The sequence below is a fragment of the Trifolium pratense genome, linkage group LG5 (genome assembly GCF_020283565.1).
Source record: "Trifolium pratense cultivar HEN17-A07 linkage group LG5, ARS_RC_1.1, whole genome shotgun sequence".
Lineage (NCBI taxonomy): Eukaryota > Viridiplantae > Streptophyta > Magnoliopsida > Fabales > Fabaceae > Trifolium > Trifolium pratense.
In genome coordinates this window covers 43746454-43774052 of record NC_060063.1, presented here as the reverse complement: position 1 = coordinate 43774052, position 27599 = coordinate 43746454, and the positions used below count along the sequence as shown (strand labels likewise).

At 33.3% G+C, this 27599-nt stretch overlaps 4 protein-coding genes across 11 annotated transcripts in view; 1 reads left to right on the top strand and 3 right to left on the bottom strand.

Moving 5' to 3' along the window:
• Positions 1-15997, bottom strand: part of LOC123883107 (disease resistance-like protein DSC1) — a 28798-nt gene extending 12801 nt beyond the window's left edge. Inside the window, exons 1-3 of the mRNA XM_045931811.1 lie at positions 15669-15997; positions 14833-14933; positions 9219-9285 (exon numbers count right to left, since the gene is read on the bottom strand). The gene's annotated coding sequence lies outside the window, so the exon portion shown is untranslated. The remainder of the gene's footprint in view (positions 1-9218; positions 9286-14832; positions 14934-15668) is intronic.
• LOC123883114 (PHD finger protein ALFIN-LIKE 4-like) overlaps positions 1-25019 on the bottom strand; it is a 71782-nt gene extending 46763 nt beyond the window's left edge. The window contains exon 1 of the mRNA XM_045931837.1: positions 24961-25019. The gene's annotated coding sequence lies outside the window, so the exon portion shown is untranslated. The remainder of the gene's footprint in view (positions 1-24960) is intronic.
• LOC123883108 (disease resistance protein Roq1-like) lies at positions 897-6717 on the top strand. The gene is made up of 4 exons (XM_045931814.1): positions 897-1609; positions 4446-5128; positions 5428-5848; positions 5929-6717. Exons 1-4 carry the CDS (start codon positions 1050-1052, stop codon positions 6479-6481), a joined length of 2217 nt encoding a protein of 738 aa, XP_045787770.1. The 5' UTR covers positions 897-1049; the 3' UTR covers positions 6482-6717.
• On the bottom strand, positions 19865-26991 carry LOC123883111 (PHD finger protein ALFIN-LIKE 3-like). 8 transcript variants are annotated; one of them, XM_045931822.1, is made up of 10 exons: positions 26669-26991; positions 25873-25973; positions 25710-25776; positions 24961-25027; positions 24761-24854; positions 23424-23582; positions 21961-21993; positions 21148-21376; positions 20901-21036; positions 19865-20280 (listed from the first exon to the last, which is right to left on the bottom strand). In XM_045931822.1, exons 2-10 carry the CDS (start codon positions 25874-25876, stop codon positions 20035-20037), a joined length of 1035 nt encoding a protein of 344 aa, XP_045787778.1. In that variant the 5' UTR covers positions 25877-25973; positions 26669-26991; the 3' UTR covers positions 19865-20034. The 8 variants fall into 8 exon arrangements, with proteins under 8 accessions (XP_045787778.1, XP_045787777.1, XP_045787779.1 ...); XM_045931821.1 differs by having other exon boundaries at positions 19865-20286; positions 26669-26989; XM_045931823.1 differs by having other exon boundaries at positions 19865-20286; positions 24961-25019; positions 25715-25776; positions 26669-26988.
• Positions 26992-27599: the final 608 nt, after the last annotated feature.

The following is a 27599-nucleotide window of genomic DNA, read 5'->3' as shown; positions in this document are numbered from 1 at the left end:
TACTAGCGGTCAGACAGGCGCGGAACGCGCCCTGTCAGTGTCTATTATGAAAATTTTATGTCAAAAAAAAAAATGCATGTCTTATGTTATGGTGAGTTTGTTAATAAAAGATTTTTGCTGCTTAAATAAAAAACCATATGGTGAGTTGGTTAACAAAAGATTTTTGCTGCTAAAAAAAAATTAAGGGTATTGTTGGTATTATGAAAAGTACACACTAAAATTTTTTGTATCCTCTTTATATATTTTATTGAATTAATCCTCTTTATATATAGGTAGATTAGAAGTATATATATATATTTTTTTTATGTAAGATTAGAAGTATATTGAAAGTTAAATATATGAATATTGCTATGTGCTAATTTTTTATTATTATTTCTTAAAAGGAAGCTAAATTTTTTTTTTCAGGAAATTAAAAAGAATTCTTTACAAAAATCACAATTTTTTTTAATCCTCCGTCAATATTTGTAAATATTTCCGTGTAATTTAAAATCTATTAATTATCCGCTAAGTAAATATCAGCATAGATATATTTTTTTTTTTACTAAAATCAGCATAGATATAAACATATAGGATATATTTATCTAACGCTAGGGACACATATATCATACTATCCAGCTACGAATATTCATTTACATTTTTTTGGTTTGTTTACGATGAAACTGATACACGAATCTAAGTTCTCTAGCATACTATTCAAACCTATCACTACTAAACCAAACTTAATATGTGATAATCCACACCATTGAAATCATGTTTTAATAATTAATTATTTTTATCAATTATTTTTTAAAAATTGAAATTATACCGGACCCTCCATTGACCGGAGAGCATGTAGTCTCCCCTGGATATAAAGGAAAATTTCATGGTCGGTACGTGATTCCTTCTTGGCACTTTCCTAGCCGTCTAGTGTGGAAATTGTGTCGTGTTGACATGAAGAAAAAAATAAAACAGAGGAAATACAGAATATCTCACTCTAAAGTGAGGAAATCTAGTGTTCATATATTTCCTTCCTTTTCTATTTCCATATGTTTTCCTAACAATGAACCACCATGCTACCTACCATAAGGAGCTTATGTTGTTTTGTTTATCTTGTGCTTGTTTCCACATCGATTGAGTCTGAAGCAACAAAAACAGACATTAATGATTCTAACACACCTCAATCTCATATCAACCATGATGTTTTTATCAGCTTTCGAGGTTCAGACATCCGCCAAGGTTTTCTTAGCCACTTAGTTGATGCTCTTAATGAAAAAAAAATTATTGCCTTTGTGGATAATCAGATTAACAAAGGAGATGAAATAGCACAATCACTTTTTCAAGCAATTGAAACATCATTGATTTCTTTGGTTATATTCTCTAAAAACTATGCTTCTTCACGTTGGTGCTTAGATGAACTTGTTAAAATTGTTGAGTGTAGAGAGAAAATTGGACAGATTTTAGTGCCTGTTTTCTACAGAGTGGACCCCACAATTGTGAGGCATCAAAATGGAACTTATGCAAATGCATTTGCTAAACATGACAAAAGGTTCAATTTGACGACTGTGCAAGAATGGAAATCTGTTTTAAACGAATGTGCTAGCATATCCGGGTATCCTTCATCGATGTTTGCGTAAGTCATCTTGTCCCTGTTTTACTGCATTATTTTTAAGGATACAAAAATAGTTTTAAGGATATTTTCGGTCCCTACTTAATCACAATAATTAAGGATATGTTGTTTTTCATGCAATGACTGATAGTAAAAGAAATAGTTTTAACGAGGGAGAGGGAGAGGGAGGGAGCATAAATAAATGGTTGAGATGATGACAACATAGACAACATGAGAGGATGAGTTGGAGAGAATCCAGATCCACTTTCGATAGCTTCCCGTACCTTTTTTACAGTTGGTGATAGGGAGGAGAAGTTAAGACAATTTCTTGCCCCCATATAGACTAAAGCGTCAAATCAAGAGAGGCCCTTTTTCCTTTCCTATTCTTCTAGGCACGATATAAGTGGGTGGCATTTAGGGTGCACAAAGTGTAAAATTTGTGCACCATGCACAAGTTTCAAAAAACAAGATGAGTGGTTGGATTTTACCGTCCTACTAAACATTAATGTGATCTTTCAGTACTAGATTATTTTTTATGTTGTCTTCTTCATTGACACAAGAACACAGCAACTGAAGCAGGCAAGCAGCAACAGAAATGAAACCCAAAAAATGCAGGGAAACAATTCATATTCATCACCAACTTTTAACCCTCAAAATAACAACACAACAATTTCAAATCTCACCAATTTCAACCCTCATCATCACAACAACAACAACAACAACAACAACAAACCCTCCAAATCTCTGACCTTATTCAATTTCTCAAAATCTAAAATTTGTGTGATTTTTAACTCCCAAACCTTTTTATGATAGACTCACGAAATCCCTAACCTTATTCTGACACTCACAAATCGTTCTTATTTAGATTTCGACTATACGTCTTGGTCTTCTTTCTCTCAAATTCACTATTATGAATATGCTATTTTTTCCCAATTTTTTTGGATCTGAATTTTTTTTATTTCCCATATCTTTTATTAGCAATAATCTTCAATGTAATACTAACCAAGAACAGAGTTATAAACACAAAATCAGAGTTGCAATTAAGTTGGATTTTTTTTTTTTTTTGCAAAATTAGAAACATAAATTGCAGTTTTGAAAATGACAAGAAACGCAGCAACAACGTTGATGGGTTAGATTTGATAGTTGGGTGTGAGAAAAAAATCTAGTGTTGATAGACTACAATAAAACTGTGTTCCTTATTTGATCTAATGGTCAAAAATTAACTTATAAACTTGTGCATCTATGCACAAATTGTTAAATGTCACCATATAAGTGTTAATAATTGAGATACTAGGGGAAATGGAAGGAGGTTACTAGGTTAGGGTTCCAATATGAATGTGCTAGTATCTACGGTATCCTTCATCGATGTTTGTGTAAGTCATCTTGTCCCTGTTTCCTGCATTATTTTTTAGTTTTTAACTATACAACTGTTATATATTAAAATTATCGTGGATAATTTGGCCACCCAGTAAATTATTCAATTACACGGAAAAAAGTGCAAGAGGTATTCTAACCACCCAACAAAACTACAAATACAAAAACAAAATCCCCAAACTAGGACATTTAATACACTCAAATGGATAATTTGACCGTTCATAGAATAGGATCCTTTAGTGCCGGTCTGCCACCTTATTTAATTCAAAGCCATATCCATCTCCAAGAGACACTTTTGATAAAATTGGATTCTTTGTTACCATTATTGTTCATTCATTTCTGTTGCTCTTCATGCAATGATCGATAGTAAAAGAAACGATTTTAAGGAGAGAGAGAGAGAGAACATAAATAAGCAGTTGGAATAATGAAAACACAGACAACATATGAGATGATGAGTTGGAGAGAAATATCCACTTTTGATAGCTTCCCATACATCTTTTACGGTTGGTGATTGAGAGGAGAAGTTAAGACCATTTCTTGCCCCTAAATAGGCCAAAGTGTCAAATCAAGAGACGTCATTTTTCCCTTTACTATTCTTCTAGGCACGATATAAGTGTTAACAATTGAGATACAAAAGTAGGGGAAAGGAAAGGAGGTTAGGGTTCAAATATGAATTGTATAATATTACATTAGAAAATAAGGGTTACATAGAGATAATATATAACAAACCTAATATGATTAAACTACTAACTTAGAAACATAAGCTCTATATCTTAAGCCCACTAATATTATTATTTAACGGCTCTTCTCAAATTCACAATACATTAATAGATAATCATTGAGAGTTTTTAAAAAAATGAAAAACATGTTTAATAATATAAACTCGAAATACTATCTCTCAAGCTAAAGCTTACTCAGCTTTAAGCTTGTTACAAAATATATTAACCCAAAAAATAAACTAAACCAACTATAGCATTGTCAACGAAGAGGAGCATCCAACGATGAAGTTGTAGCCGAAGCGAATAACCAAAGCAAACCAACACCCAATCCAAAGCAACCAAACCAAACAAATTGTGAGTTTTACCTTGACTCACCAAACTAACAAAAAAAACACTTAAACATGATGTTTCACAAACAAATTGTGCATACTAGCTTGACTCACCAGACAACCAACCAAAACACCTACATGTGGTGTTTCACAAACAGATTGCAAGCATTCACTCACCAAACAGACAAATTGTGAGCATTCGCTCACATTCATGCACGTTGTGTTAAGAAGTCCCACATAAGGCGTGAGATGACTTATAGGGTTGAGTTAGACCAAATTCTAATATGGAACGATTATTTTGTTGCTAAAATCCAAGGTGCTCTAACCTGATTGCACCGTTGCATCTAGTCTTCTAGATGATATAAAATTAATGAAAGTTATTTGAATTTTGAAAGGATTAATTAATTTATGAATGACCTTTTTATTCTTCTCCTATAGGAATGATTCTGTGCTTGTTAAAGAAATAGTTCAATATGTGGTGAGTAGGTTGGATGATATTCATAAGTACAAACCACATTCAAAAAGAGCACTTATAGGACTTGACAATCAAATTTCACATGTGAAATCATTGTTACTGGAAGATTCAAAAGATGTTCGTGCCATTGGCATTTGGGGTATGGCTGGTATTGGGAAAACAACTATTGCAGAGGAAGTATTTGACAGGCTATGTTCTGAATATAAAAGTTGTTACTTTATGGCTGATATCAGAGAAGAATGGAGGAGACATGGAAGGATGTATTTAAAGAAAAAGCTTTATTCTGCTCTATTAAGAAAAGAAGATTTGAATATTGAAAGACCACATGGATTGCCCTATGTTGTTGAGAGGAGACTTCGAGGTATGAAGGTTCTCGTTGTTCTTGACGATGTTAGTGATAAAGAGCAACTAGAAATTTTAATAGGAACACTTGAATGGTTTGGAAAAGGTAGTAGAATCATCATAACTACAAGCGATAAACAAGTACTTTCCAAAAGGGTTGATGATAATGATGTATACGAGCTTAAGCCATTGGATTTTGATGACTCTTTTCAACTTTTCATATCGACAGCCTTTGGACAAAACCATCCTAAAATGGAGTATGAAAATGATAAGTTATTAGAGAAAATGGTCAATTATGCCCAAGGTATTCCATTCTATGAACCGCTTTTCTTTTCTTTCTTTTTTCATTTTAAAAAAAGCAGATATCATAGATAATATAGATTTAAGTTGATTTTGGTTCGGTTAATGAACTTCCTTTAGGACGAAGCTATTAAGAATAAGGAGAAGCTATTAAGAATAAGGAGAAGCTATTAAGAATAATGAACTTCTTTTTTCATTTTAAAATTCGGTTTGTAACCCAAAAAAATAAGGAGAAGCTATTAAGAATTCCCATTAGAATTAGATTGAGTTCTTACTAATTACTGCTATTTGTTTTTTTTAAAGGTAATCCTTTAGTTCTGAAAGAACTGGGTTATTTTATTGGTGGAAAAGATAGAAAGACATGGAAAAGCGAATGTGAGAAGCTAACAAGAGAGCCGTTGCAAAATGCCCATGATGCTATTAGATTGAGTTGTAATATTTATCTCAATGGTGTTGATGAAATTGTTGAGTGTAGAAAGAAAGATAGAGAGATTTTAGAGCCTGCTGCCTACACTTTCTTCGGTGATAGGAGGGATCTATCAAGAACTAATTATGAAGATTCATTTGCTGAGATTTTAGAGCCTGCTGCCTACACTTTCTTCGGTGATGGGAGGGATCTATCAAGAACTAATTATGAAGATTCATTTGCTGAACATGACAAAAACTTCAATTTGACGACGGTGCAAGAAATAAGATTTGGGAGGCACTGTGGTGGTATCTCTAGGTATTTGAATTAATGACAGATATTTGAATTTTGAAAGGATTAATTAATCTATCAATGACCTTATTTTTCTTCTTCTACAGGAATGAATTTGTGCCTGTTCATAAGCACAAATCTCACTCAGAAAGATTACTTATCAGACATGGCAATCAAATTTCACATGTGGAATCATTGTTACTAGCAGATTCAAAAGATGTTCGTGCCATTGGCATTTGGGGTATGGCTGTTATGGGGAAAAGAATTATTGCAGAGGAAGTATATAGAAGGCTATGTTCTGAATATGACAGTTGTTACTTTAAGGCTAATGTTAGAGAAGAATGGGAGAGAAATGGAAGGATGCATTTAAAGAAAGAGCTTTATTCTGCTCTATTAAGAAAAGATGATTTGAATATTGAAAGACCGCATGGATTGCCCTATTTTGTTGAGAGGAGACTTCGACATATGAAGGTTCTTGTTGTTCTTGACGATGTTAGGGATGAAGAGCAACTAGAAATTTTAATTGAAACACTTGATTGGTTTGGAAAAGGTAGTAGAATCATCATAACTTCAAGGCAAGTATTCCTCAATAAGGTTGATGATAATGATGATGGTTTTAAATTATTGTCCGTTTCAACCACAATATTGCGGATGTGGTAGTGTCTGCAATTAAGATTTGCAGTGTGATTTTAATTCACGAGTACAGCCGCATCGTAACCGCATCAGAAGCCGCATCAGACGATTTCGGCGATGTTCGTTCAAATTTTCTCACCAAAAAAAAAATTTATGAACTTCAAATCTTAATTTGTGTCAAATCTAATGAAAAATCTTACATTTAACATTAGTGTTTATGGAATAAACTAAGACTCTACAATAGTGGATATATTTTGTAGTGACATGGTAGTGTCATTTTATATATTTTGTAAAATTTCAAAATGATTTCACGCCGCAACAGCCGCATTGCGCGTTGCAATGACCGCATTCACAACAACTGCACCCGCGACCGCAATTTAAAACCTTAGGTTGAAGACATTAGATTTTTATGACTCTTTTGTGCTTTTCAATTTGAATGCCTATGAACAAAACCATCCTAAAATTATCATGGGAGCTTTATTTTTAAGGCTTTCTAACTCCATCTACTGAATAACCATGATCTTTCACCAACAATTTTATTTGGTCTGTTAGATATACTAGTGGTGAGAGCTTTGATGAGACCAGCTCAGCGACCCTTAAAATCTTGTAAGATCTGTTCGACAGTGTAAGTATTATACTGTGTGTGTGAGTCCGTTATAGCTTGTCCTAGTATTCTTCTCAAACGAATTGAAAAAGCAAAATCAGAAGAAATTTTTGTTCATTTGCATTGTTTTCAGAATTGGGGTTTCGCTTTATACTAAGTTATTATACATATTAATTAATATATTGATTTAAAACCATAATATTTTATAATAAAGTTATATAAATTTAACTCCACGTTGATTATAAGTCAAAAATAATTCGCTTTGTTTAAAAATAAATTTAGGTAAATTTGACTTCCGTTGATTAAAAATTTAAATGCAAATACATAAGGGGTACAAATGTAAATGACATTTCTATTGTGCTGGATTATCGGTATGATAATGAGGGCAATTTTTCTTGTCATGATCATCATTTTAACACACCACACATCCTTATGGTGATTAAGGGTGGGAATAGGTCAGGTCAGGTCGAGCTAGGCTTTTTGCAAGGCCCAAGCCTGACCTGGTCGGAATATTTACGGCCTAGTTCTGACGTGTAGTCTGTCATAGCTCTCACCACTGGTATATCTAACAAAACAAATATTCTCTCGTTTTTCAAATTAAAATTTTAATATCTGCATTCATGGTAAAGTAATATGTTCTGGGTGTTAATTTCAAAATTTTCAACTTGGTTTTTAAATTTAATAATCTAAAACCTAATATTTTATAATAAAGTTATATAAATTTAACTCCGCATTGATTATAAGTCAAAAATAATTCGCTTTGAATAAAAATAAATTTGCGTATATTTGACTTCCGTTGATTAAAAATTTAAATGCAAAGAATACATTGTACCAGTAAAATGCATATACATAAAGGGTACAAATGTAAATGACATTTTTATTGTGCTGAATTATTGGTATGATAATGACGGCAATTTTTCTTGTCATGACCATCATTTTAACACACCACACATCCTTATGGTGATTAGGGGTGGGAATTGGTTGGGTCGAGTTATGCTATCCAAGGCCCAAGCCTGACCAGGTATGAATATTAAGGCCTAGGTTTGACTTATATAGTCTATCATAAGTTTAATTTTAGATTTGAGTCTAGCCTTTTCGAAAGCCTAGTATGGCCCGTTAGCCTAATTAAAAGTTTATTTTATATGAAATCGTGTAAATAAATAATCTGATGTGTTTAAATCAATGTTTTAAGAACCGGACCGGAGGTCGAACCGTTGTGACAACTGGTTCAAGGGTCAACCGGTCGGATCGGTTCAACCGTTATTGAACCGTTTATATTGAACCGTTCATATAATTTTTTCACGTGTTTGAGTCTATGGTTGGAAAGGAAAGATTTTTGATTTTTTAACCTTTCAATTTCAATCCATCGTTTTTTTTAATTAAAAAATCAGTTTTTTTTTTTTTTTTTAAGTGAGAGAAAAACCGGCCGGTTTTCCGGTTCACCGGTTCACCGGTTCACACCGGTTCACACCGGTTCATACCGGTTCACACCGGTTTTTGACCGGTTCCACTGACTAGCGGTTCTTGCTAGTCGTCCGGACCGCCGAGGGCACCGGTTCGTGGTCGAACCGGTCGGACCGGCCGGTCCGGTCCGGTTTTCAAAACATTGGTTTAAATATATCAGCGAACTACTACTCTTACTCTTAAGGTCGGAAATTATACTTGAGATGGAGCAATTTTTGCTACATCCTATGACAGATTGTACAATTTTTGGATTAAATGAAAAATTGGCTTGCTGATTAACAATTTGAAATGGCATCATTGAACACAAAGAGAGAGTAATTATTATATGATAGATTCAATATGTTTATTATAAAATATTATGGTTTTAAATTAATATATATTAATTAATATGTATAATAACTTAGTATAAAGCGAAACCCTAATTCTGAAAACAATGCAAATGAACAAAAATTTCTTCTGATTTTGCTTTTTCAGTTCGTTTGAGAAGAATACTAGGATAAGCTATAATGGACTCACGTGCACAGTATAATGCTCACACTGTCGAAGAGGTCTTTCAAGATTTTAAGGGTCGCCGAGCTAGTCTCATCAAAAAGCTCTCACCACTGGTATATCTAACAGACCAAATATTCTGTGTTTTTTTTTTTTTTTTCAAATCAAAATTTCAATAACTATAAAATATAACAAGATTAGAGTTACCTTACTTCTGCCTTGCACAACCATCGTAGGAGCTTTGGGTTATTGCTGTCAGCCGGGTGAAGAAAAGCTACAGAACATTGAGAAAAAGAAATGCAAAAAATTAGCGTATATTAACACAGCATGTAAATGTGAATGTGCAAACAGGTAACTAGCAAACAAGTATTAGAAAGAAGCTCACTCATTGAACTCGGCTAAGTTTAGTAGAACATCTGCGTCTACATCCAATGCATTAAAATGCTCTTCTTTCCACCAACTCATATCATAACCAAAAGAATCACCAACTGATGAATAAAATGCAGAGATTGCAACATTCAATTCAACGCACAGGCATAAAAGGTTTATAAAAAGCACCAAATTCGAAACATGTTGCACCTCAGAGAAAGAAAGTAATGAGCATCATATAGAAACCAAATTGCAAATCAGTTGTGTTATTTGAGCAAACAAATTTCGACAACTTTCGCAACAACTTCTTTAAGTGGTTGACGCAATTCAAATTGCTTTCAGTAAATCGTTAATGTATATACCATGATCGAAACTCATTAACCACGACGTAACTACCTTAACCACAAACTAGGACATGATTAATCACAATTTTTCAGATAATCAAATCTACATGTAATTGAATATCAGATAATTGTGGTAATTAAAAGTTACGGTTAACTACACCCAAATTTACAATTAATCAAGTTACTCTTATTTTACTAAACCAATGTATCCTTAGCACACAACTGCAAAAACTAATCGATCTAGGTAACTATGGTTGACCTCTCCCAACATATGTTTTTCTATCAGCATTGGAACTCTTAACCAAATGGTTAACGGACACAGGTATCTACCGCATGTGAGTTTTGACATCTGATATATCAATTAACCCCCAACCAAAGGTAATTAATTAGCAGTTTAAACTGCATTATCCACCTAAAAATTGTCACGAAAGTTGTCTAAATTTGTTCTTACAAACATCATTTCTTATTGCAGATTTGAAGCTTAGTATGAAAAGTGAAAACAAGGCAATGCATTAGTAGAAAGATAACCTGAATTTGACGCAAAATGGGAGGAGCATATTCGGAGAATGAAACGAATCTGTCGTGAAAATCCATCTCCCTTGGAGCTTGCTGAAGGTTCCGTTGAGTTGATTCGTGGAGGGGGACGAACCAATCGGTGAGGTCCACATCGATTTGACCATCTGAAAACCGAAGACTTCTTGTCATCTTTTTTTTTTTTAACAACATCCCCAGCATCGACGACTTCTAATATTGTTGGCAGTTCACTGATCATATTGAAAAGGCGCTCCTTGCATTACAATGCAAAACACGAGTACATGGATGAACAAAAGATATATAAAGAAAAAATGATAGATAACTTAACCGCAAATAAGATATGGTTAAAACATGAAATACCTGTCAGATTTTTTAAACCCGAATTGAGCTCCATAATAGAATGCAACGCCAAATAACCATGAATCGCTATGAGCGGAAACTAAGGACAGCCAATCTGTTTTTTGCATTCCAGACCTAGCAAAGTTGATGCCCACGGAAGGCTCGAGAAGCTCTTATGGAATTCCTTCAGCAGGTTAATTGACTTTCCACTCCTCATTAGGAAAGCCGTAGAGATAGAGGTTTTCCTTGTCTGTATTGAGGAGTGGAAAGTCAATTTACCTGCTGAAGAAATTCCATCAAAGCTTCCCGAGCCTTCCCTGGGCATTAACTTTGCTAGGTCTGGAATACAAAAAACAGATTGGCTGTCCTTAGTTTCCGCTCATAGCGATTCATGGTTATTTGGCGTTGCATTCTATTATGGAGCTCAATTTGTGTTTAACAAATCTGACAGGTATTTCATGTGTTAACCATAGATCTTATCTGTTGTTAAGTTATCTATCATTTTTTCTTTTGTTCATCCATGTACATGTGTTTTGCATTGTAATGCAGGGAGCACATTTTCAATATGATCAATGGACTGCCAACAATATTGGAAGTTGTCGATGCTGCGGAAGTTGTTAATGATGCTGCAAAGAAACAAGTAGAGGAGAAGTCTTCAGTTTGAATATCAGATAATTGTGGTAATTAAAAATTATGGCTAACTACACCCAGATTTACAATTAATCAATTTACTTTTTTTATAGTAAACCAATGTATCCTCCACGCACAACTGCAAAGACTAATCCATTATCCATTGAGGTAACGTTGACTAAATTTGTTCTTACAAATATAATTTGTTATTGAAATTTGAAATTTAGTATGAAAAGTGAAAACAAAACAACACATTAGTAGAAAGATAACCTGAATTTGAAGCAAAATGGGAGGAGCATATTCGGAAAATGAAACGAATCCGTCGCGAAAATCCATCTCCCTCTGAGCTTGCTGAACATTCCACTGAGTTGATTCGTGGAGGGAGACGAACCAATCGGTGTGGCCCACATCGATTTAAGGGAAGAGATGGACGACCCTGTTGGTGAGAATTGAACTTGTCATCGTACTCGTCGGTGTGTTGGTGGTGGGAGGCGGAGAGTGTGGCGGTGGATTGTATTGATCATGGGTGGAGAAAGGGTAGGAAGATTCGTCTTCCCATTGAGCACCGATCAGTTGTTCGTTTGTTTGCCTGCGTTCAATGTATCATATAGCAATTATTCCATGTATCATCGGCAAAGGGGATGTATGATAAGTTAATTTATTACCGATAATCTTATGTCAAATGCTTGAATTTTGTAGTACTGTATTTGAAGCACAAAATGTCATATATGTATTGAAAATGAAGAAAATTATCAGGAGGAAAAAGAAAACGACAAGAAACACATCATATATCAATTGCAGGTTAACATATTGCATAGCCTCCACAAGAGTTCATGGCAAATCCGAGTTAAATGTATTGAAAAACATTTGGCAACACGGCAACTTTCTCAGAGCATCTACAGTATTACAACTGCTTTGGATTCTTATCTAAACATTCACAATGCCACATCACTTTTAAGCAATCTGCTCATTTGTTACTCCATTGGTAAATACCCTTCCCTTAATTATGTCACATTAATTAAAAAAGAGTTGCCTCGTATTAATTACAAGAATTGTCTTGTGTAAAAATGAGAAGGTTTTTTTTTTGGTTAAAAAATACATTACGACACCCTCCCTCCCTCCCTCCCTCCCTCCCTCCCTCCCTCCCTCCCTCTCTCTCTATATATATATATATATATCCTTCTCTCTCAATGTGTCTCATCTCTCGTCTCATAAGTCATAACCACTAGCTCATTGCACCACCATGCCAAGGTGGCCATTCACCATCTGTCATCTCCCTTTTTCTCACCCACCCTGTGCCTAAGATTTTGTGGCTGATGGCGTCCATTATCCATGGCACTGCGCCTTCCCTGTTGAATGTTGATTTTGGGTTGACCTTACTAGATTTTAAATATGTTATTTTCAGTCAACCTCTGTTCTAGTTAAAAAAGAGAAAAGGTAACTATCCGATTATTTTAGCACTTGACTCGATTAATTTTACTGTAGCAATTTATTTCAATCCAAAACAACCTGTTGTTTGTAGAAGATCTATCCTCTCATGTAACGGCCGCATTGCCGTTCTCAAGCAGTGAAACTCGGTAAAGACAGGATCTTAGAGTTGAGGAACTCTATGCCCCAAATTGGAGATGCTCTTGTGGTCCTTAAAAAGCAACCCAAATCTCAAATAAAAAACAATACTAATAAACCACATCCACTACCACTATGGTAGTTTCAGTTCAAATTAGACACTCCCATTTCTCAAGAACTAAAGTCAACTCCCCTTCCCAAGAACCCATGAATTGTTTATTACACCAATCAAAATGAGATGAAATTTAAAAATAAATATAAAAAAAACATTAAAATATTTCATAGCTAGTATATTGTAAACAGTGCAACTGTGCAAGTTCAAAATCAAAAGGTACCCAAACATTAAAATTTTCAGCTAAACATATAGTTGAAAAAGAAGAAAAAAAATTGAATCATGTCAAATACTCGATATAAATAAACATCACACATTCTTGCATTTAACCAAAAAAAATTATCAAATGGTACTCAAACACTAAAATTTACAGCTAAACATATAATTGAAAAAGAAAAAAAAGAAAAAAAACACGGAACCATGTAAAATACTCGATATAAACAAACATCACACATTCTTGCATTTAACCAAAATAACTAATCAAATTTCACAGGAACAACTACCTGTAGGAAACTAAACCGACTTGAAAAATCGGTTGACCAATTAAGTAAAATTAAAAAGAAAACGCACAGAACCATGTGAAATGCTCAGCATACACATTACTTTACAATGAACACAGTTTAAAATTTTGATTTGCAAAAAAAAAACAGAGAATATTTGGTCTATTTGATATACCAGTAGTGAGAGCTTTGATGAGACAAGCTCGGCGACCCTTAAAATCTTGAAAGACCTGTACGACAGTGTAAGCATTATACTGTGTGCGTGAGTCCATTATAGCTTATCCTAGTATTCTTCTCAAACGAACTGAAAAAGCAAAATCAGAAGAAATTTTTGTTCATTTGCTTTGTTTTCAGAATTGGGGATTCGCTTTATACTAAGTTATTATACATATTAATTAATATATTAATTTAAAACCATAATATTTTATAATAAAGTTATATAAATTTAACTCCGCATTGATTATAAGTCAAAAATAATTCGCTTTGAATAAAAATAAATTTAAGTATATTTGACTTCTGTTGATTAAAAATTTAAATGCAAAGAATACATTGTACCAGTAAAATGCAAATACATAAGGGTACAAATGTAAATGACATTTTTATTGTGCTGGATTATCGGTATGATAATGGCGGCAATTTTTCTTGTCACGGCCATCATTTTAACACACCACACATCCTTATGGTGATTAGGGGTGGGAATTGGTTGGGACGAGCTAGGCTATCCAAGGCCTAAGCCTGCCTGGTATGAATATTAAGGCCTGGGTTTGACTTAGTCTATCATAGGTTTAATTTTAGACTTGAGTATGGCCCTTTAGCCTATTTAAAAGTCTATTTTATATGAAATCGTATAAATAAATAATCTGATGTGTTTATAATCAATGCGGAGTTAAATTTATATAACTTTATTATAAAATATTATGGTTTTAAATTAATATATTAATTACTATGTTTAATAACTTAGTATAAAGTGAAACCCCAATTCTGAAAACAATGCAAATGAACAAAAATTTCTTCTGATTTTGCTTTTTCAGTTCATTTGAGAAGAATACTAGGATAAGCTATAATGGACTCACGCACACAGTATAATGCTCACACTGACGAAGAGGTCTTTCAAGATTTTCATGGTCGCCAAGCTGGTCTCATCAAAGCTCTCACCACTGGTATATCTAACAGACCAAATATTCTCTGTTTTTTTTTTCAAATCAAAATTTTAATAACTATAAAATATAACAAGATTAGATTACCTTACTTCTGCATCGTAGAAAAGCTTTGGGTTATTGCTGTCAGCCGGGTGAAGAAAAGCTACAGAACATTGAGAAAAAGAAATGCAAAAAATTAGCCTAGATAAAACTATGAACACAGCAGGTAAATGTGCATGTGCATGTGCAAACAGGTAACTAGCAAACAAGTATTAGAAAGAAGCTCACTCATTGAACTCGGCTAAGTTTAGTAGACCAACCATCTGCATCTACATCCGATGCATTAAAATGCTCTTCTTTCCACCAACTCATATCATAACCAAAAGAATCTGATGAATGACATGCACAGATTGCAACATTCAATTCAATGCACAGGCATAAAGGTTTATAAAAAGCACCAAATTCAAAACACGTTGCATCTCAGAGAAAGACAGCAATGAGCATCATATAGAAACCAAATTGCAAATCAGTTGTGTTATTTGAGCAAACAAATTTAGACAACTTTCGCAACAACTTCTTTAAGTGGTTAGCGGAATTCAAATTGCTTTCCGTAAATGGTTAATGTATATAACATCATCGAAACTCATTAACCACGACGTAACTACCTTAACCACAAACTTGGACATGATTAATCACAATTTTTCAGATAGTCAAATCTACATGTAATTGAATATCAAATAATTGTGGTAATTAAAAGTTATGGTTAACTACACCCAAATTTACAATTAATCAAGTTACTTTTATTTTACTAAACCAAGGTATCCTCAGCGCACAACTGCAAAAACTAATCCATCGAGGTAACTAAGGTTGACACTTGACCTCTCCCAACAGATGTTTTTCTATCCGCATTCGAACTCTTAACCAAATGGTTAACGGACACAGGTATCTACCACATGTGAGTTTTGACATCTGATATATCAATTAATTAACCTCAACCAAAGGTAATTAATTAGCAGTTTAAACTGCATTATCTAAATTTGTTCTTACAAACATGATTTGTTATTGCAAATTTGACGCTTAGTATGAAAAGTGAAAACAAAACAACGCATTAGTAGAAAGATAACCTGAATTTGAAGCAAAATGGGAGGAGTAATGAAACGAATCCATCTCCTTCTGACTTGGATCCAGAATCTCCTCTGAGCATGCTGAAGGTTCCATTGAGTTGATTCGTGGAGGGAGACGAACCAATCGGTGAGTTCCACATCGATTTGAAGGAAGAGACGGACGATCTTGTCATCGAAGTCGTCCGCGTGTTGGTGGTGAGAGGCGGAGAGTGTGGCGGTGGAGAAAGGGTAGGTAGGAAGATTCTTCTTCCCATTGAGCGCCGTTCAATGTATCATATCAATATCATGTATGGGCTATCTTCTCTAATAAATAGCGGATAACCCATATAAGTAGTTTATATCGGAGAAGATTAGCATGGCCCCCGCGAAAGGATGACATACAACTAAAAGTTAGTTTATAACGAATATAGTTAACGGAATAACGGTTATTGTGAATATGTCAATCGATTGAATTTTGTAGTGTTTTGTTAAATTAGTGATGGAATTAAGTTATTATAAATATAAAATGACAACCGTTAAGTTATAAGCTGGTAAAAATACAAAGTAAGCTATAGATTTATACAAACAAAATTAAAAAATATGTGTCGGACCAAATGCATGCCTATACTTGGGGAATATGGGATCTCCGCCTACACAAGTAAATTGTCGATAAAACTCCAAAATAGCATTTTCTTTTGACCCTATTTTTTCCTTCTCCTTTTCATTGAGAAAAGATAAGAAAATTTCAGGATAGCATACGTTCTCAAGAATTTCGCTTAAATTTGAATCCATAGTTGATGATAGAACTAGAATAGATAATTTTTGTTTCCTATTTACACGAGCCCGTATTCTTGCTTTTCTATCCATTTTTAACTCTAATCTTCCTCCCCAATCAGTATAGACTGAAATTTTCCGTTAGGTCCAATTCTGAATGATAATAGATACGAGGGCTTTGCAATATTTGAACGATTACAACCCCGTGTATTCCATTTACTATAGAAGTTCCCAAGAAATTCATTAGAGGAATGTTTCCAAGAAAAATAATTTGTTATCGCATAGTCTTACTGTTTTTCCAAATTAATCCCGCGGATATATAGAATTCTGAGGAATATGTAAGTGATTCATATACAACATATTTTTCTTTTATCGAGGGTTGTACCAATTGATATGTTTCCACAAATAACTGAAATTCAATTTCTTGATCTGTATCTTTCATTTTTGGAAACTTCAAAAATTCTTATGTTAAGCCCCGATCAATAAATCTACAAAACCCTTCAAATTGTGTCCGATTCAAAGAGTACCAGTACTTATATTGTACTTGTCCTGGTACTCTTTGGTCACAAGGGGAATTTGTGGATTATTATTATTATTATGTATTTGAATTTCTTTATTATGGTAACCAAATACTATTTTCAAGCAATCAATCTCTATTCGACAAAGTGTCACAAACGTTCATAGGAGATAATCTTATTCGAGCAACTGACACTAAATGTGAGATCTCTTTTAGTCGAAATTTAAATTTAGTTATGAGAGTCTAAGTTAATGACTATATCCAATCATTATTATCTAATTCTTGTAAAATGTTTGCAAAGTATTGATTCATATATTCAAATTTTTAGTCAAAAACATATTCAATTCAATCATAAGACAAGATTAGCTTCAAAACCATAGTCCATAAGGTGTTGGACCAGAATTCCAATTGAATAGTATTATCATAATAAAAGAGTAGTAATCATTATGGTCACAAATAGCAACACACTATCTCACTCTCTTGCTTATTTCAAAACCATGGGGAGTAACTGCAAGCATAATTCCAAATCTAATTTCAAACAAGCATTGTTCATTCTACATATATATCCTGTGATATTTTCTCCTTCCAGCCATGTTTCTTAAATAAAATATGATGGGTCTTTTTGATAAAAATAAGCTATAAGCTAGTTGATAGCTGAAAAGATAGCTTATAGCTGATAAGTTAATTTATAATTGATAACTGATAGCTAATAGCTTATAGCTGAAAAGCTAACTTATTAAAATTGAGTGTTTGGTAAATTTAGCTATTATAAATATAAAATGATCAAAAAGTACATAATAATTTAATTTTCAAAAAAACAAAAATATAACTTTTTTACACAAAAAATATAATTTAATCTTCATCGATATTGTTCCTCTTCATTTCTTCTCTCCTACCCAACCCCCGCCAAAAAAATATGAATATGATAATCAAGAAGCACCACCGCTCTCCGCCGTCGTCCAGCAACCCTCACGCCTCACTGTTTTAGTGTCTCCTCTGCACCACATCAGCTCATGTACGTTCATGTTTTTTTTTCAACAACAAAGAGAAATCAATATTGTTAAATAAAAGGCTTAAGGGATGCCTATAAGCAAGATTTTAAATAAAGGTTCGTTACCGCGAAAAAGGCCGCGACAAAAAGGTATTGGCGCCTACCGTTATCATTTTTCACCGTTTTTATATGATGAAAAAAAAAAATCACGCCGAAACACCGTTACAGCTGCAACGAAACACCGATACAGCCGCAATACGGCCGCGACAAAATGCTAATGGATAGAGACTTCTGTTTTTTCCAATAGAAATGCATAAAAATCACATTTTTAGTACAAATATGAACATAAATTATAAAGTGTTATATCTTTTTAACTCTTTCCTAGTTCAAAACTTTACATTTATCTCATATTTAAGTTGTTATACATATATCATAGTACAAATAATTTTAATAAGATTTGTGCGATATTGTGATTAATTCACACCGCGACAACCGTATTTCATAACGCAATAGCCGTAACAGCCAAAATCACAAAATCCTTAACGCGAGCGTGATCGCGACCGTATTTAAAACCTTGCCTATAAGTATAAGTGATAACAATCAGAGTTTACAAATTACAAGAGAACATAATTCTCCCCATCCAATACAATTAAAAAATATTCAAAGAAAGCAAGAGCTACCCATCCCTGATACTAAAATGAAACGTGGCCTGAGTAGTGGAGCGGTTTCTTTTTCTTTTGTCTTTGACAAGTCAGTTTCTTTAATATACATAAGGGTAATAAAGTAATAAAATGAAAATTATAAGGATAAAAATGGAATAAAATATAAAAAGCTATAAATTATAAGCTCAAACGCTAGTTGAAATAGCATATCAAAAAACGCTATAAGCTAGTTAGAGAAGCTTGTTACCAAACACTTCTTATTTTTATCAAACAAGTTTATAAGCTAGTCCAATAAGCTATAAGCTAACTTATTGGACTTATCAAACAGTGTCATGTAATTCGTTAGCTTTAGGGGTGCTGATATTCGCAAAAATTTCCTTAGTCATGCCATCGAGGCTTTAGCACAAAAGCAAATTGTTGTCTTTTCGGACAATAAGCTTTTTCACATTCACCATTAATCATTTACTGTGATAATCAATCAGCCGTCCATATATTGCTTATCAAAAAAAAAAAAAAACAGCCGTCCATATTGCTGTCAATCCTTTATTTCATGAGCGTGCTAAACACATTGAGATTGACTGCCATTTAGTGAAAGATAAGGTTCAATTGAGAATCCCGCATCTATTGCATGTTTCATCCAAGGACCAAGTGGCTGAAAAATTGGATGCTAAATTTATTAACGACCGATATAGAGATCAATTTTAAACGGTTGATAAACCAGACTAGTTACTAAGTTGTAGCGATAGATTAAGAAACTTAAATTTGCTTGTTCAAAAAAAGAAACTTAAATTTAGCGACCATTCTAGAGACAAATAGATAAAGACGGAGATGGTGGTTAATGGAGTGATGGAGACCGAGATAGTGAACAAAATAACTATTTATCAAAAGACTTGGGGTTCCGGTGGAGAGAGCAATTGAATAACAACAAAGAGAATAGATTTTTTAACTCTCAATAGCTTGTTCATACCAATAAATTTTGGTTAGTGTTCCTTGATTAGTTTTAATGGTTTAGATGAAATTCCAATGTTTATGTTGTAATGGCTTAATGATTATTAAGTTATTCCTTGTTTAATATAAATTTTCAATGTTAAATGAAACGTACAATCAAGTTTACATTAGTCTTTTTGTGTTGGTAAATTTGATTTCAAAATTGTCCAAGATAAAAACTGAGCAATAATTTTCAATTTTATTGAAATTTCATGAATTTCTAGTCCAAAACGTCTAACCTACTATACTTCACTTTATTTTTGAACTTATTTTAAATTATGAAGGAGGGACACCATTACCAAGCTAGCAACAAGGAAAATAGTAACAAAACATCATTTTGAATAAGTTTCTGTTTCAATATCCTAGTTTTCCTCAAAATATTAAGGAAAATATTATTTAGTCAACAATTCATAAACAATAACAATAAACTATAAATTGAACAAATACAAGAGATCATCACTTGAATTGCACCCGACAGAATGGACACTTGTATTTATTTATTTCCGCAGCAATGGAAGCCGTAACCTTCACACACTTCCCATGAAACCAATGATCACAGTAGTCGCAGAAAATCCAGAAAGAGTCCACGCCATGATGCATGAAACATATATTGCATAATATATTCTCGTCGTCCTCCTCGATTTGCACTTCCACAACTTTGGGTTTCAATGCCTTCGTCCTCTTAGTCCGTGGATCTCGAGCCTGGTGCTTCACCATGCAAAAATCAGATTAGAAAACAAACTAGCGAGTGCTTATAATTTGAATTGAATATTTATATACCAAATGAAATTCACACAAGATGAGACTGTGTGTGTGTGTGTCTTCAGCAAATATTTTGTCCTGTCCAATATACCTTACTTTAACAAATCAAACAGACCCATAGCAAGTGTATCAAGTGAGAACACGATAACAACTAATTTTATCTACAACTAATTTTATCTACGGTTATATTGTTGAGATTAATTGTTCTCATGAGACCTATTCAACCTAAAAATGTATATATCGAATAAATATTATAATATTCTGATAGTATCATCCAATATGATACCAACCAGATTTATATTCTGGAGATGTGTATATAAATTTAGCATATATGTTATACATTCTTCCTCCATTTTCATGATATTTGCAAAATCTTTTTAAGATTACAAATTATAGACTGAGCAGTGAACTCCACAGAAAATTAACTAGCTACTCAATTTTAAATAGGGTGTGAATCTAAAAACAGACAACACCCGAAATCAACAATAGTAACACAGATGTATGTATAAAAAGTAGATGTATTTGCCATGCATAGGTTAAAGTAGAAAAATATTGTTTACCGCTATCGAGTTGGACTTGGATTTGCTGCCACTGTGGTTTGAAACTGAAGACTTCACCTCAACTTGTTTCTTTGTAGCATCAGTAACAACTTCCAATAATGTTGGCAGTTCATTGATCATATTGAAAAGGCGCTCCCTACATTACAATGCAACACGTGAGTACATGGATGAACAGAAGATATATAAAGAAAAAAATGATAGATAACTTAACCACAGATAAGAGATCTATGGTTAATACATGAAATACCTGTCAGATTTGTTAAACTCAAATACACCTCCATAATAGAGTGCAACGCCAAATAACCATGAATCGCTATGAGCGGCAACTAAGGAAAGCCAATCTGTTTTTTGCATTCCCGGCCTAGCAAAGTTAATGCCTAGGGAAGGCTCGGGAAGCTCCGATGGCATATCTTCAGCAGGTAAACTGACTTTCCACTCCTCATTAGGAAAGCCATATAAACACAGGTTTTCCTTGTCTGTAAGAATCAAGTAACCGGTTTATAAAACAAAAGTACCAAATAGAATAGCGAAAAGAAATGGCCTATATTCCCTACAACATGGCAAGTATTCCTATCTCTACATATTTTTCTTGCAGCTACAGAAGATCTGCAATTTCATATCTATATTTGCAACGAAAAAATTGCTTCTAGGAGACTTGAGAAGATAAGAACATAAATATAATGTTCCTTGATGCAAGAACCACGATAGGTGTTACTTAATCACAAGATCATGTAACTAATTTAGTTTTTAAAACTGTAGTACTCTCATGTAAAATTAACTGGAGTATATATATTGAAAAAGGAATGTGAGAGAACAAGTGCTCAAAGACCAAAGTGGCCATGTGTTTACAAAAACCAATAACAACTAAACCTACAGTCAGAACAAACATAAAATCTTACAAACATCATAATAAATCAACAAAATGATACTTATTTATGATTTTTAGGGAAGCCCCTGTTGCGTTCAGCCCTCCATCATGTTTAAAAGTCAATTCATAGATCAAAAACACAAAGGATGTGGTGCACAACTAACTACCACGTGAAAAGAGATTGTAACTTACCAGGATCACATTGGTTATATAAATTTTCAGCATCTGCAACAACATAATCAGGCAGAAAAATTTCATCAGTAAGGAAAAGACTTCAGAGCATTCATATATATAAATTTAAAATAAACACAATCAAAAAGCTCGAGGCTACATTGAAGCACAAAATGTCATATACATATTGAAAATGAATAAAATTCTCAGGAGAAAAAAGAAAACGACAAGAAACACATCATATATCAATTGCAGGTTAACATATTGCACAGCCTCCACATCAAGGGCATGGCAAATCCAAATTAAATGTATTTAAAAATATTTGCCAACAACCGACTAAAGCGGAAAGAAATAATAAATGCACCGGAACTTCCTCAGTGCATCTACAATATTACAACTGCTTTGGATTCTTATCTAAACATTAGATGCGCTCCACAATGCCACATCCCTTTTAAGCAATCTGCTCATTTGTTACTCCATTGGTAAAACCCTTCCCTTAATTGTGTCACATTAATTAAAAGAGTTGCCAACAATTGTCTTGTGTAAAAATGAGAAGGTTTTCTTTTGGTTAAAAAATACATTACGACACAATCTCTTATCTTTCTGAAAGACCCTCTCTCTCTCTCTCTCTCTCTCTCTCTCTCTCTAAACCAGCTAGAGATAGGATCTAGAGTTGAGGAACTCTATACCCCAAATTGGAGATGCTCTTGTGGTCCTTACAAAGCAACTCAAATCTCAAATAAAAAACAATACTAATAAACCACATCCACTACCACTATGGTAGTTTCAGTTCAAATTACACACTCCCATTTCTCAAGAACTAAACTCAATTCCCCTCCTAAGAACTCATTAATTATTATTACACAAATAAAAATGAGATGAAAATTAATCATTATCATCCCATCAAACAGGGGCGGTTCTAAGGCCCAGCAATTGTTGGTATTTTAGGGGTTAGTTTAGGGTAAAACTGAGATTTTAGGGGTTAGTTTAGGGAAAAACTGAGATTTGTAGGTGTTAGTTTAGGGGTTAATTCATATATTATGTCACATGTGAAATTTTTCCCAGGCTCTATCCTGGCTCTGCCACTGCCATCAAGTATATATTATCAGTTTCATCCAAACAACAAAATTAAAACGTAAAACAAATTAAAAAAAAAAGTCAAATATCGTGCATAAACATGAGTAAACAGTACAAGTTCAAAATCAAAAGGTACTCAAACATGAAAATTTTCAGCTAAACATCACAGTGATCACACATTCTTGCATTTAACCAAAATAATTAATCAAATTTCACAGAAACAACTACGTGTACGAAACTAAACCCACTTGAAAAATCGGTTGACCAATTAAGTAAAATTAAAAAATCAAAAAAATGCAAAAGATCCATTTGAAATGCTCAGCATAACACATTACTTTACAATGAACACAGTTATTAAAATTTGAACTAAAAAACCAGAGAGAGAATATTTGGCCTGTTAGATATACCAGTGGTGAGAGCTTTGATGAGACCAGCTCGACGACGCTTAAAATCTTCAAAGACCAGCTCGAGCTTTGATGAGACCTTTTCGACGGTGTAACCATTATACCTTTTCGACGCTTTGTGCGAGTCCATTATAGCTTCTCCTGATATTCTTCTCAAACGAACTGAAGAAGCGAAATCAGAAGTTTTGGTTCATTTGCTTTGTTTTCAGGAGATTAGGGTTTTGCTTTGGTTCAAAAAATCAGCTTCGATTAAAAATAAATTTATGTAGATTTGACTTCGCTTTGATTATTAGTCAAAAAAATCGCTTTGATTAATTTTTTTAATGCAAATAGATAAAGGGTACAAATGTAAATGACATTTTTATTGTGCTGGATTATCTGTATGATAATGAGGGCAGTTTTTCTTGTCATGACCATCATTTTAACATACCACACATCCTTATGGTGATTAGGGGTGGGAATTGGTCGGGTCGAGCTAGCTTTGCAAGGCCCAAGCCTGACCTGGTCGGAATATTTAAGGCCTAGGTCTGACATGCAGTCTGTCATAGCTCTCGCCACTGGTATATCTAACAAACAAAATATTCTCTCTTTTTTTCATATCAAAATTTTAATATCTGCGTTCATTGTAAAATAATGTGTTTTGCGTATTAATTTCTCGATTTTCAATTTTTTTTTAAATTTAATAATTTAAAACCATAATATTTTATAATAAATTTATATAAATTTAACTCCGTATTGATTGAGTCAGAAATAAATTTGCTTTGTTTAAAAATAAATTGATGTAAATTTGATTTCGCATTGATTAAAAATTCAAATGCAAAGAATACATAAGGGTATAAATGTAAATGACATTTTTATTGTGTTGAATTATCTGTACGATAATGAGGGCAATTTTTCTTGTTATGACCATCATTTTAACACATCACATGTCCTTATGGTGATTAGGGGTGGGAATTGGTTGGGGCGAGATAGGCTATCCAAGGCCCAAGCCTGACCTGGTAAGAATATTTAATGCCTAGGTTTGACTTGTAGTCTATCATAGGTTTAACTTTTGACTTGAGTCTGGCCTTTTCGAAAGCCTAGTATGGCCCGTTAGCCTATTTAAAAGTCTATTTTATATGAAATCATTTAAATAAATAATCTGACGTGTTTAAATAGATCAGCGAACTACTACTCTTACTCTTGAGCCTATGACAAATTGAACAAATTTTGGATTCAATGAAAAATTAGCTCACTGATTAACAATTTGAAATGGCGTCATTTTCAACAAAGAGAGTGTAATTATTATATGATAGATTCAATACGTTGAGAGTGTAATTATTATATGATAGATTTAATACCTGTGAAATAAGTATGTTCTTTGTTGCTTTCCATAAATGCCCAGATGGATGTAGTTTTCCGATTATAGGCAGAAGTCCAATATCTGACAAATATCTGGACAAATGAAATGAAAACCCAAAAATAAATGATGGTATATACTTTTAGGAAACTACTATATTGGTTCAAGGAAAGTAGAATAATGATTAGAAAAGAAACATACTCCGCATTTAAAAAACAGTAACATATTCTGCAACACTTTATCCAGATACTGAGGTTTCCCTGAAAAGCTAAATATCTGAGCTAGAATTTTGTGTTGGTATCCAGGTATATGAATATATTGTCATTCAAGATACATGCCAAATAAACAATCCCACGGATTGCAGGTGTCTTGTGTGAATCTAAGATTCCTAAGTAAAAAGCTTTACCAACTTCCATAAATAACCAAATTGTATCCTTCAATTTGAAGTTTTGTACCAAGGATATGCTAGATACTCAGGTAATATAAGCTTGCATCTAATACCAATGTGGATCCAGATGTAGTCAAAGAAAAAATATATATTACCAAGATAAGCGAGTACATAAAAGTGAAAGAAGCTCACAAAGTACTGTAGACTATCATCATCTTTATTGTAAACAAGAAATTATGCATTAATTAACTAAATTATTTTACAATTATGATGCACAACCACCGGATACAACAAAGACAGGAAATATCCAAAATACAGAATACTGGGACATGTTTTGTTTGGTTTTGAGGCTTGTAGCTAGAATCCTAAAACTCATGAGACTACTGAATTTTCCAGCTCTGGTCCTCATTTTTGTTTCCTTGTTCTATTTGGCAGAAACCATGAAAAAGGAATTTCTCTCGACCACTTTCTCTCCTTTACTTACGTTGTGCATAATTTTTACTCTGATACTCTCATTCATATAGTTATATTTTATATAAATAACAAGAAAGATTAGAGTTACCTTACTTTTGCCTTGCACAACCATCGTTGAAGCTTTGGGTTAATGTTGTCAGCCGGGTGAAGAAAAGCTACAGAACATTGAGAAAAAAGAAATGCAAAAAATTAGCCTAGATAAAACTATAAGAGAGAAAAACTTGCAAACATAGTATTAGAAAGAAGCTCACTCATTGAACTCGGCTAAGTTTAGAAGACCATTTGTGTCTACATCTGATGCATTAAAATGCTCTTCTTTCCACCAACTCATCATAACCAAAAGAATCACCATCTGATAAATGAAATGCACAAATTGCAACATTCAATTCAACGCACAGGCATAAAGGTTTATAAAAAGCACCAAATTCAAAACACATTGTATCTCAGAGTAAGACAGTAATGAGCATCATATAGAAACCAAATTGCAAATCAGTTGTGTTATTTGAGCAAACAAATTTAGACAACTTTCGCAACAACTTCTTTAAGTGGTTAACGCAATTCAAATTGCTTTCATTAAATGGTTAATGTATATACCATCATCAAAACACATTAACCACGATGTAACAACCTTAACCACAAACTTGGACATGATTAATCACAATTTTTCAGATGGTCAAATATCTACATGTAAATGAATATCAGATAATTGTGGTTAACTACACACAAATTTTTACAACTAATCAAGTTACTTTTTTTCTTAGTAAACCAAGGTATCCTACGTGCACAACTGCAAAGACTAATCTTAACGGACACACACACACACACAGGTACTATCTAGCACATGTGAGTTTTGACATCTGATATTATATCAATTAATTAACCTCCTCAACCAAAGGTAATTAATTACCAGATTAAACAAACTGCATTATCCACCTAAAAATTGTCTAAATTTGTTGTTCTTACGAATATAATTTGTTGTTATTGCAAATTTGAAATATAGCATGAGGAAAAGTGAAATCCAAACAACGACATTAGTAGAAAGAGAACCTGCAGCATTTTGGGAGAATGAAACGAAACGAAACCGTCTCCTTCTGAGTTGAATCTCCTTCTGAGCTTGCTGAGACAATTCGTGGAGGAATCGGTGGGGTCCACATCTCGATTTCAGGGAAGAGGCAGAAGACGATCGTGTTGGTGACATTGAAATTCTCAGATTTTGAGCACCGACCACCAGGTGTTTGTTTGTTTGTTTCCTGATTTGAACATGCGCAGGTGCTTTCAAATTCAAGCCAAATCTCTCAAGTCTCTCAACAATGAATGTATCATATTCATATCATCTCTTGTTGGTATAGTTGACTGAATTTATGTGACTTTCATTGCCAAAATAGCAACTACATAATACTACAAAATAACACAAAATATCATATGATAGCATAAATAAAATTATAACAGAGAAATAATATAGAGGTAATATTTTTTTTATATTTGATTTTCTCATTTTATATTTTATTTTATTTACTTTAGAGTATTTAAATCCATTTAATTAATATTTATTTTTTAAAATAAGATGACAAGGTTAAAATTGCTAGAAAAATAGGTCTTTTTTGTCCTAAGTTTATAAGCTTAAAATTTGACATTTTAACTAAAGAATAGATCAATTTATTTAATGTTCTTTACAAAAATAAAATCTAATGCATTTCATTAATTAATTAATAATCATATTACATGTATATGGTGGGATATGAAAAAAAAATCATAAAATATTTGAAAACAAGTATTAAGAATGGTGTTTCATGATCAACGTGTCTCGTGACAAATTTCACATGAGTTAAATTATAAGACCGAATTCAATGACATAGACATAAGTACTTGCACAATCTCGAAAACATGGATACTTGTAAAACACTAAAGTGCTCGTACCGAGTACATACCTGATACTCGTACTCATATTGTGTGGTACTCTTTTTCCTTTTTGTTGCTG

Excerpts from the sequence above, each read along its gene's own strand:
- LOC123883108 (XM_045931814.1), top strand. The coding sequence starts at position 1,050 with ATGCTACCTACCATAAGGAGCTTATGTTGTTTTGTTTATCTTGTGCTT. Across the intron at positions 1,610-4,445 it reads TATCCTTCATCGATGTTTGC|GAATGATTCTGTGCTTGTTA; the intron begins GTAAGTCATCTT and ends CTTCTCCTATAG. Across the intron at positions 5,849-5,928 it reads CACTGTGGTGGTATCTCTAG|GAATGAATTTGTGCCTGTTC; the intron begins GTATTTGAATTA and ends CTTCTTCTACAG.
- LOC123883111 (XM_045931821.1), bottom strand. Across the intron at positions 23,583-24,760 it reads AGAACATACTTATTTCACAG|TTCGTTTGAGAAGAATATCA; the intron begins GTATTAAATCTA and ends TCGCTTCTTCAG. Across the intron at positions 21,037-21,147 it reads GAGTTTAACAAATCTGACAG|GGAGCGCCTTTTCAATATGA; the intron begins GTATTTCATGTA and ends ATTGTAATGTAG.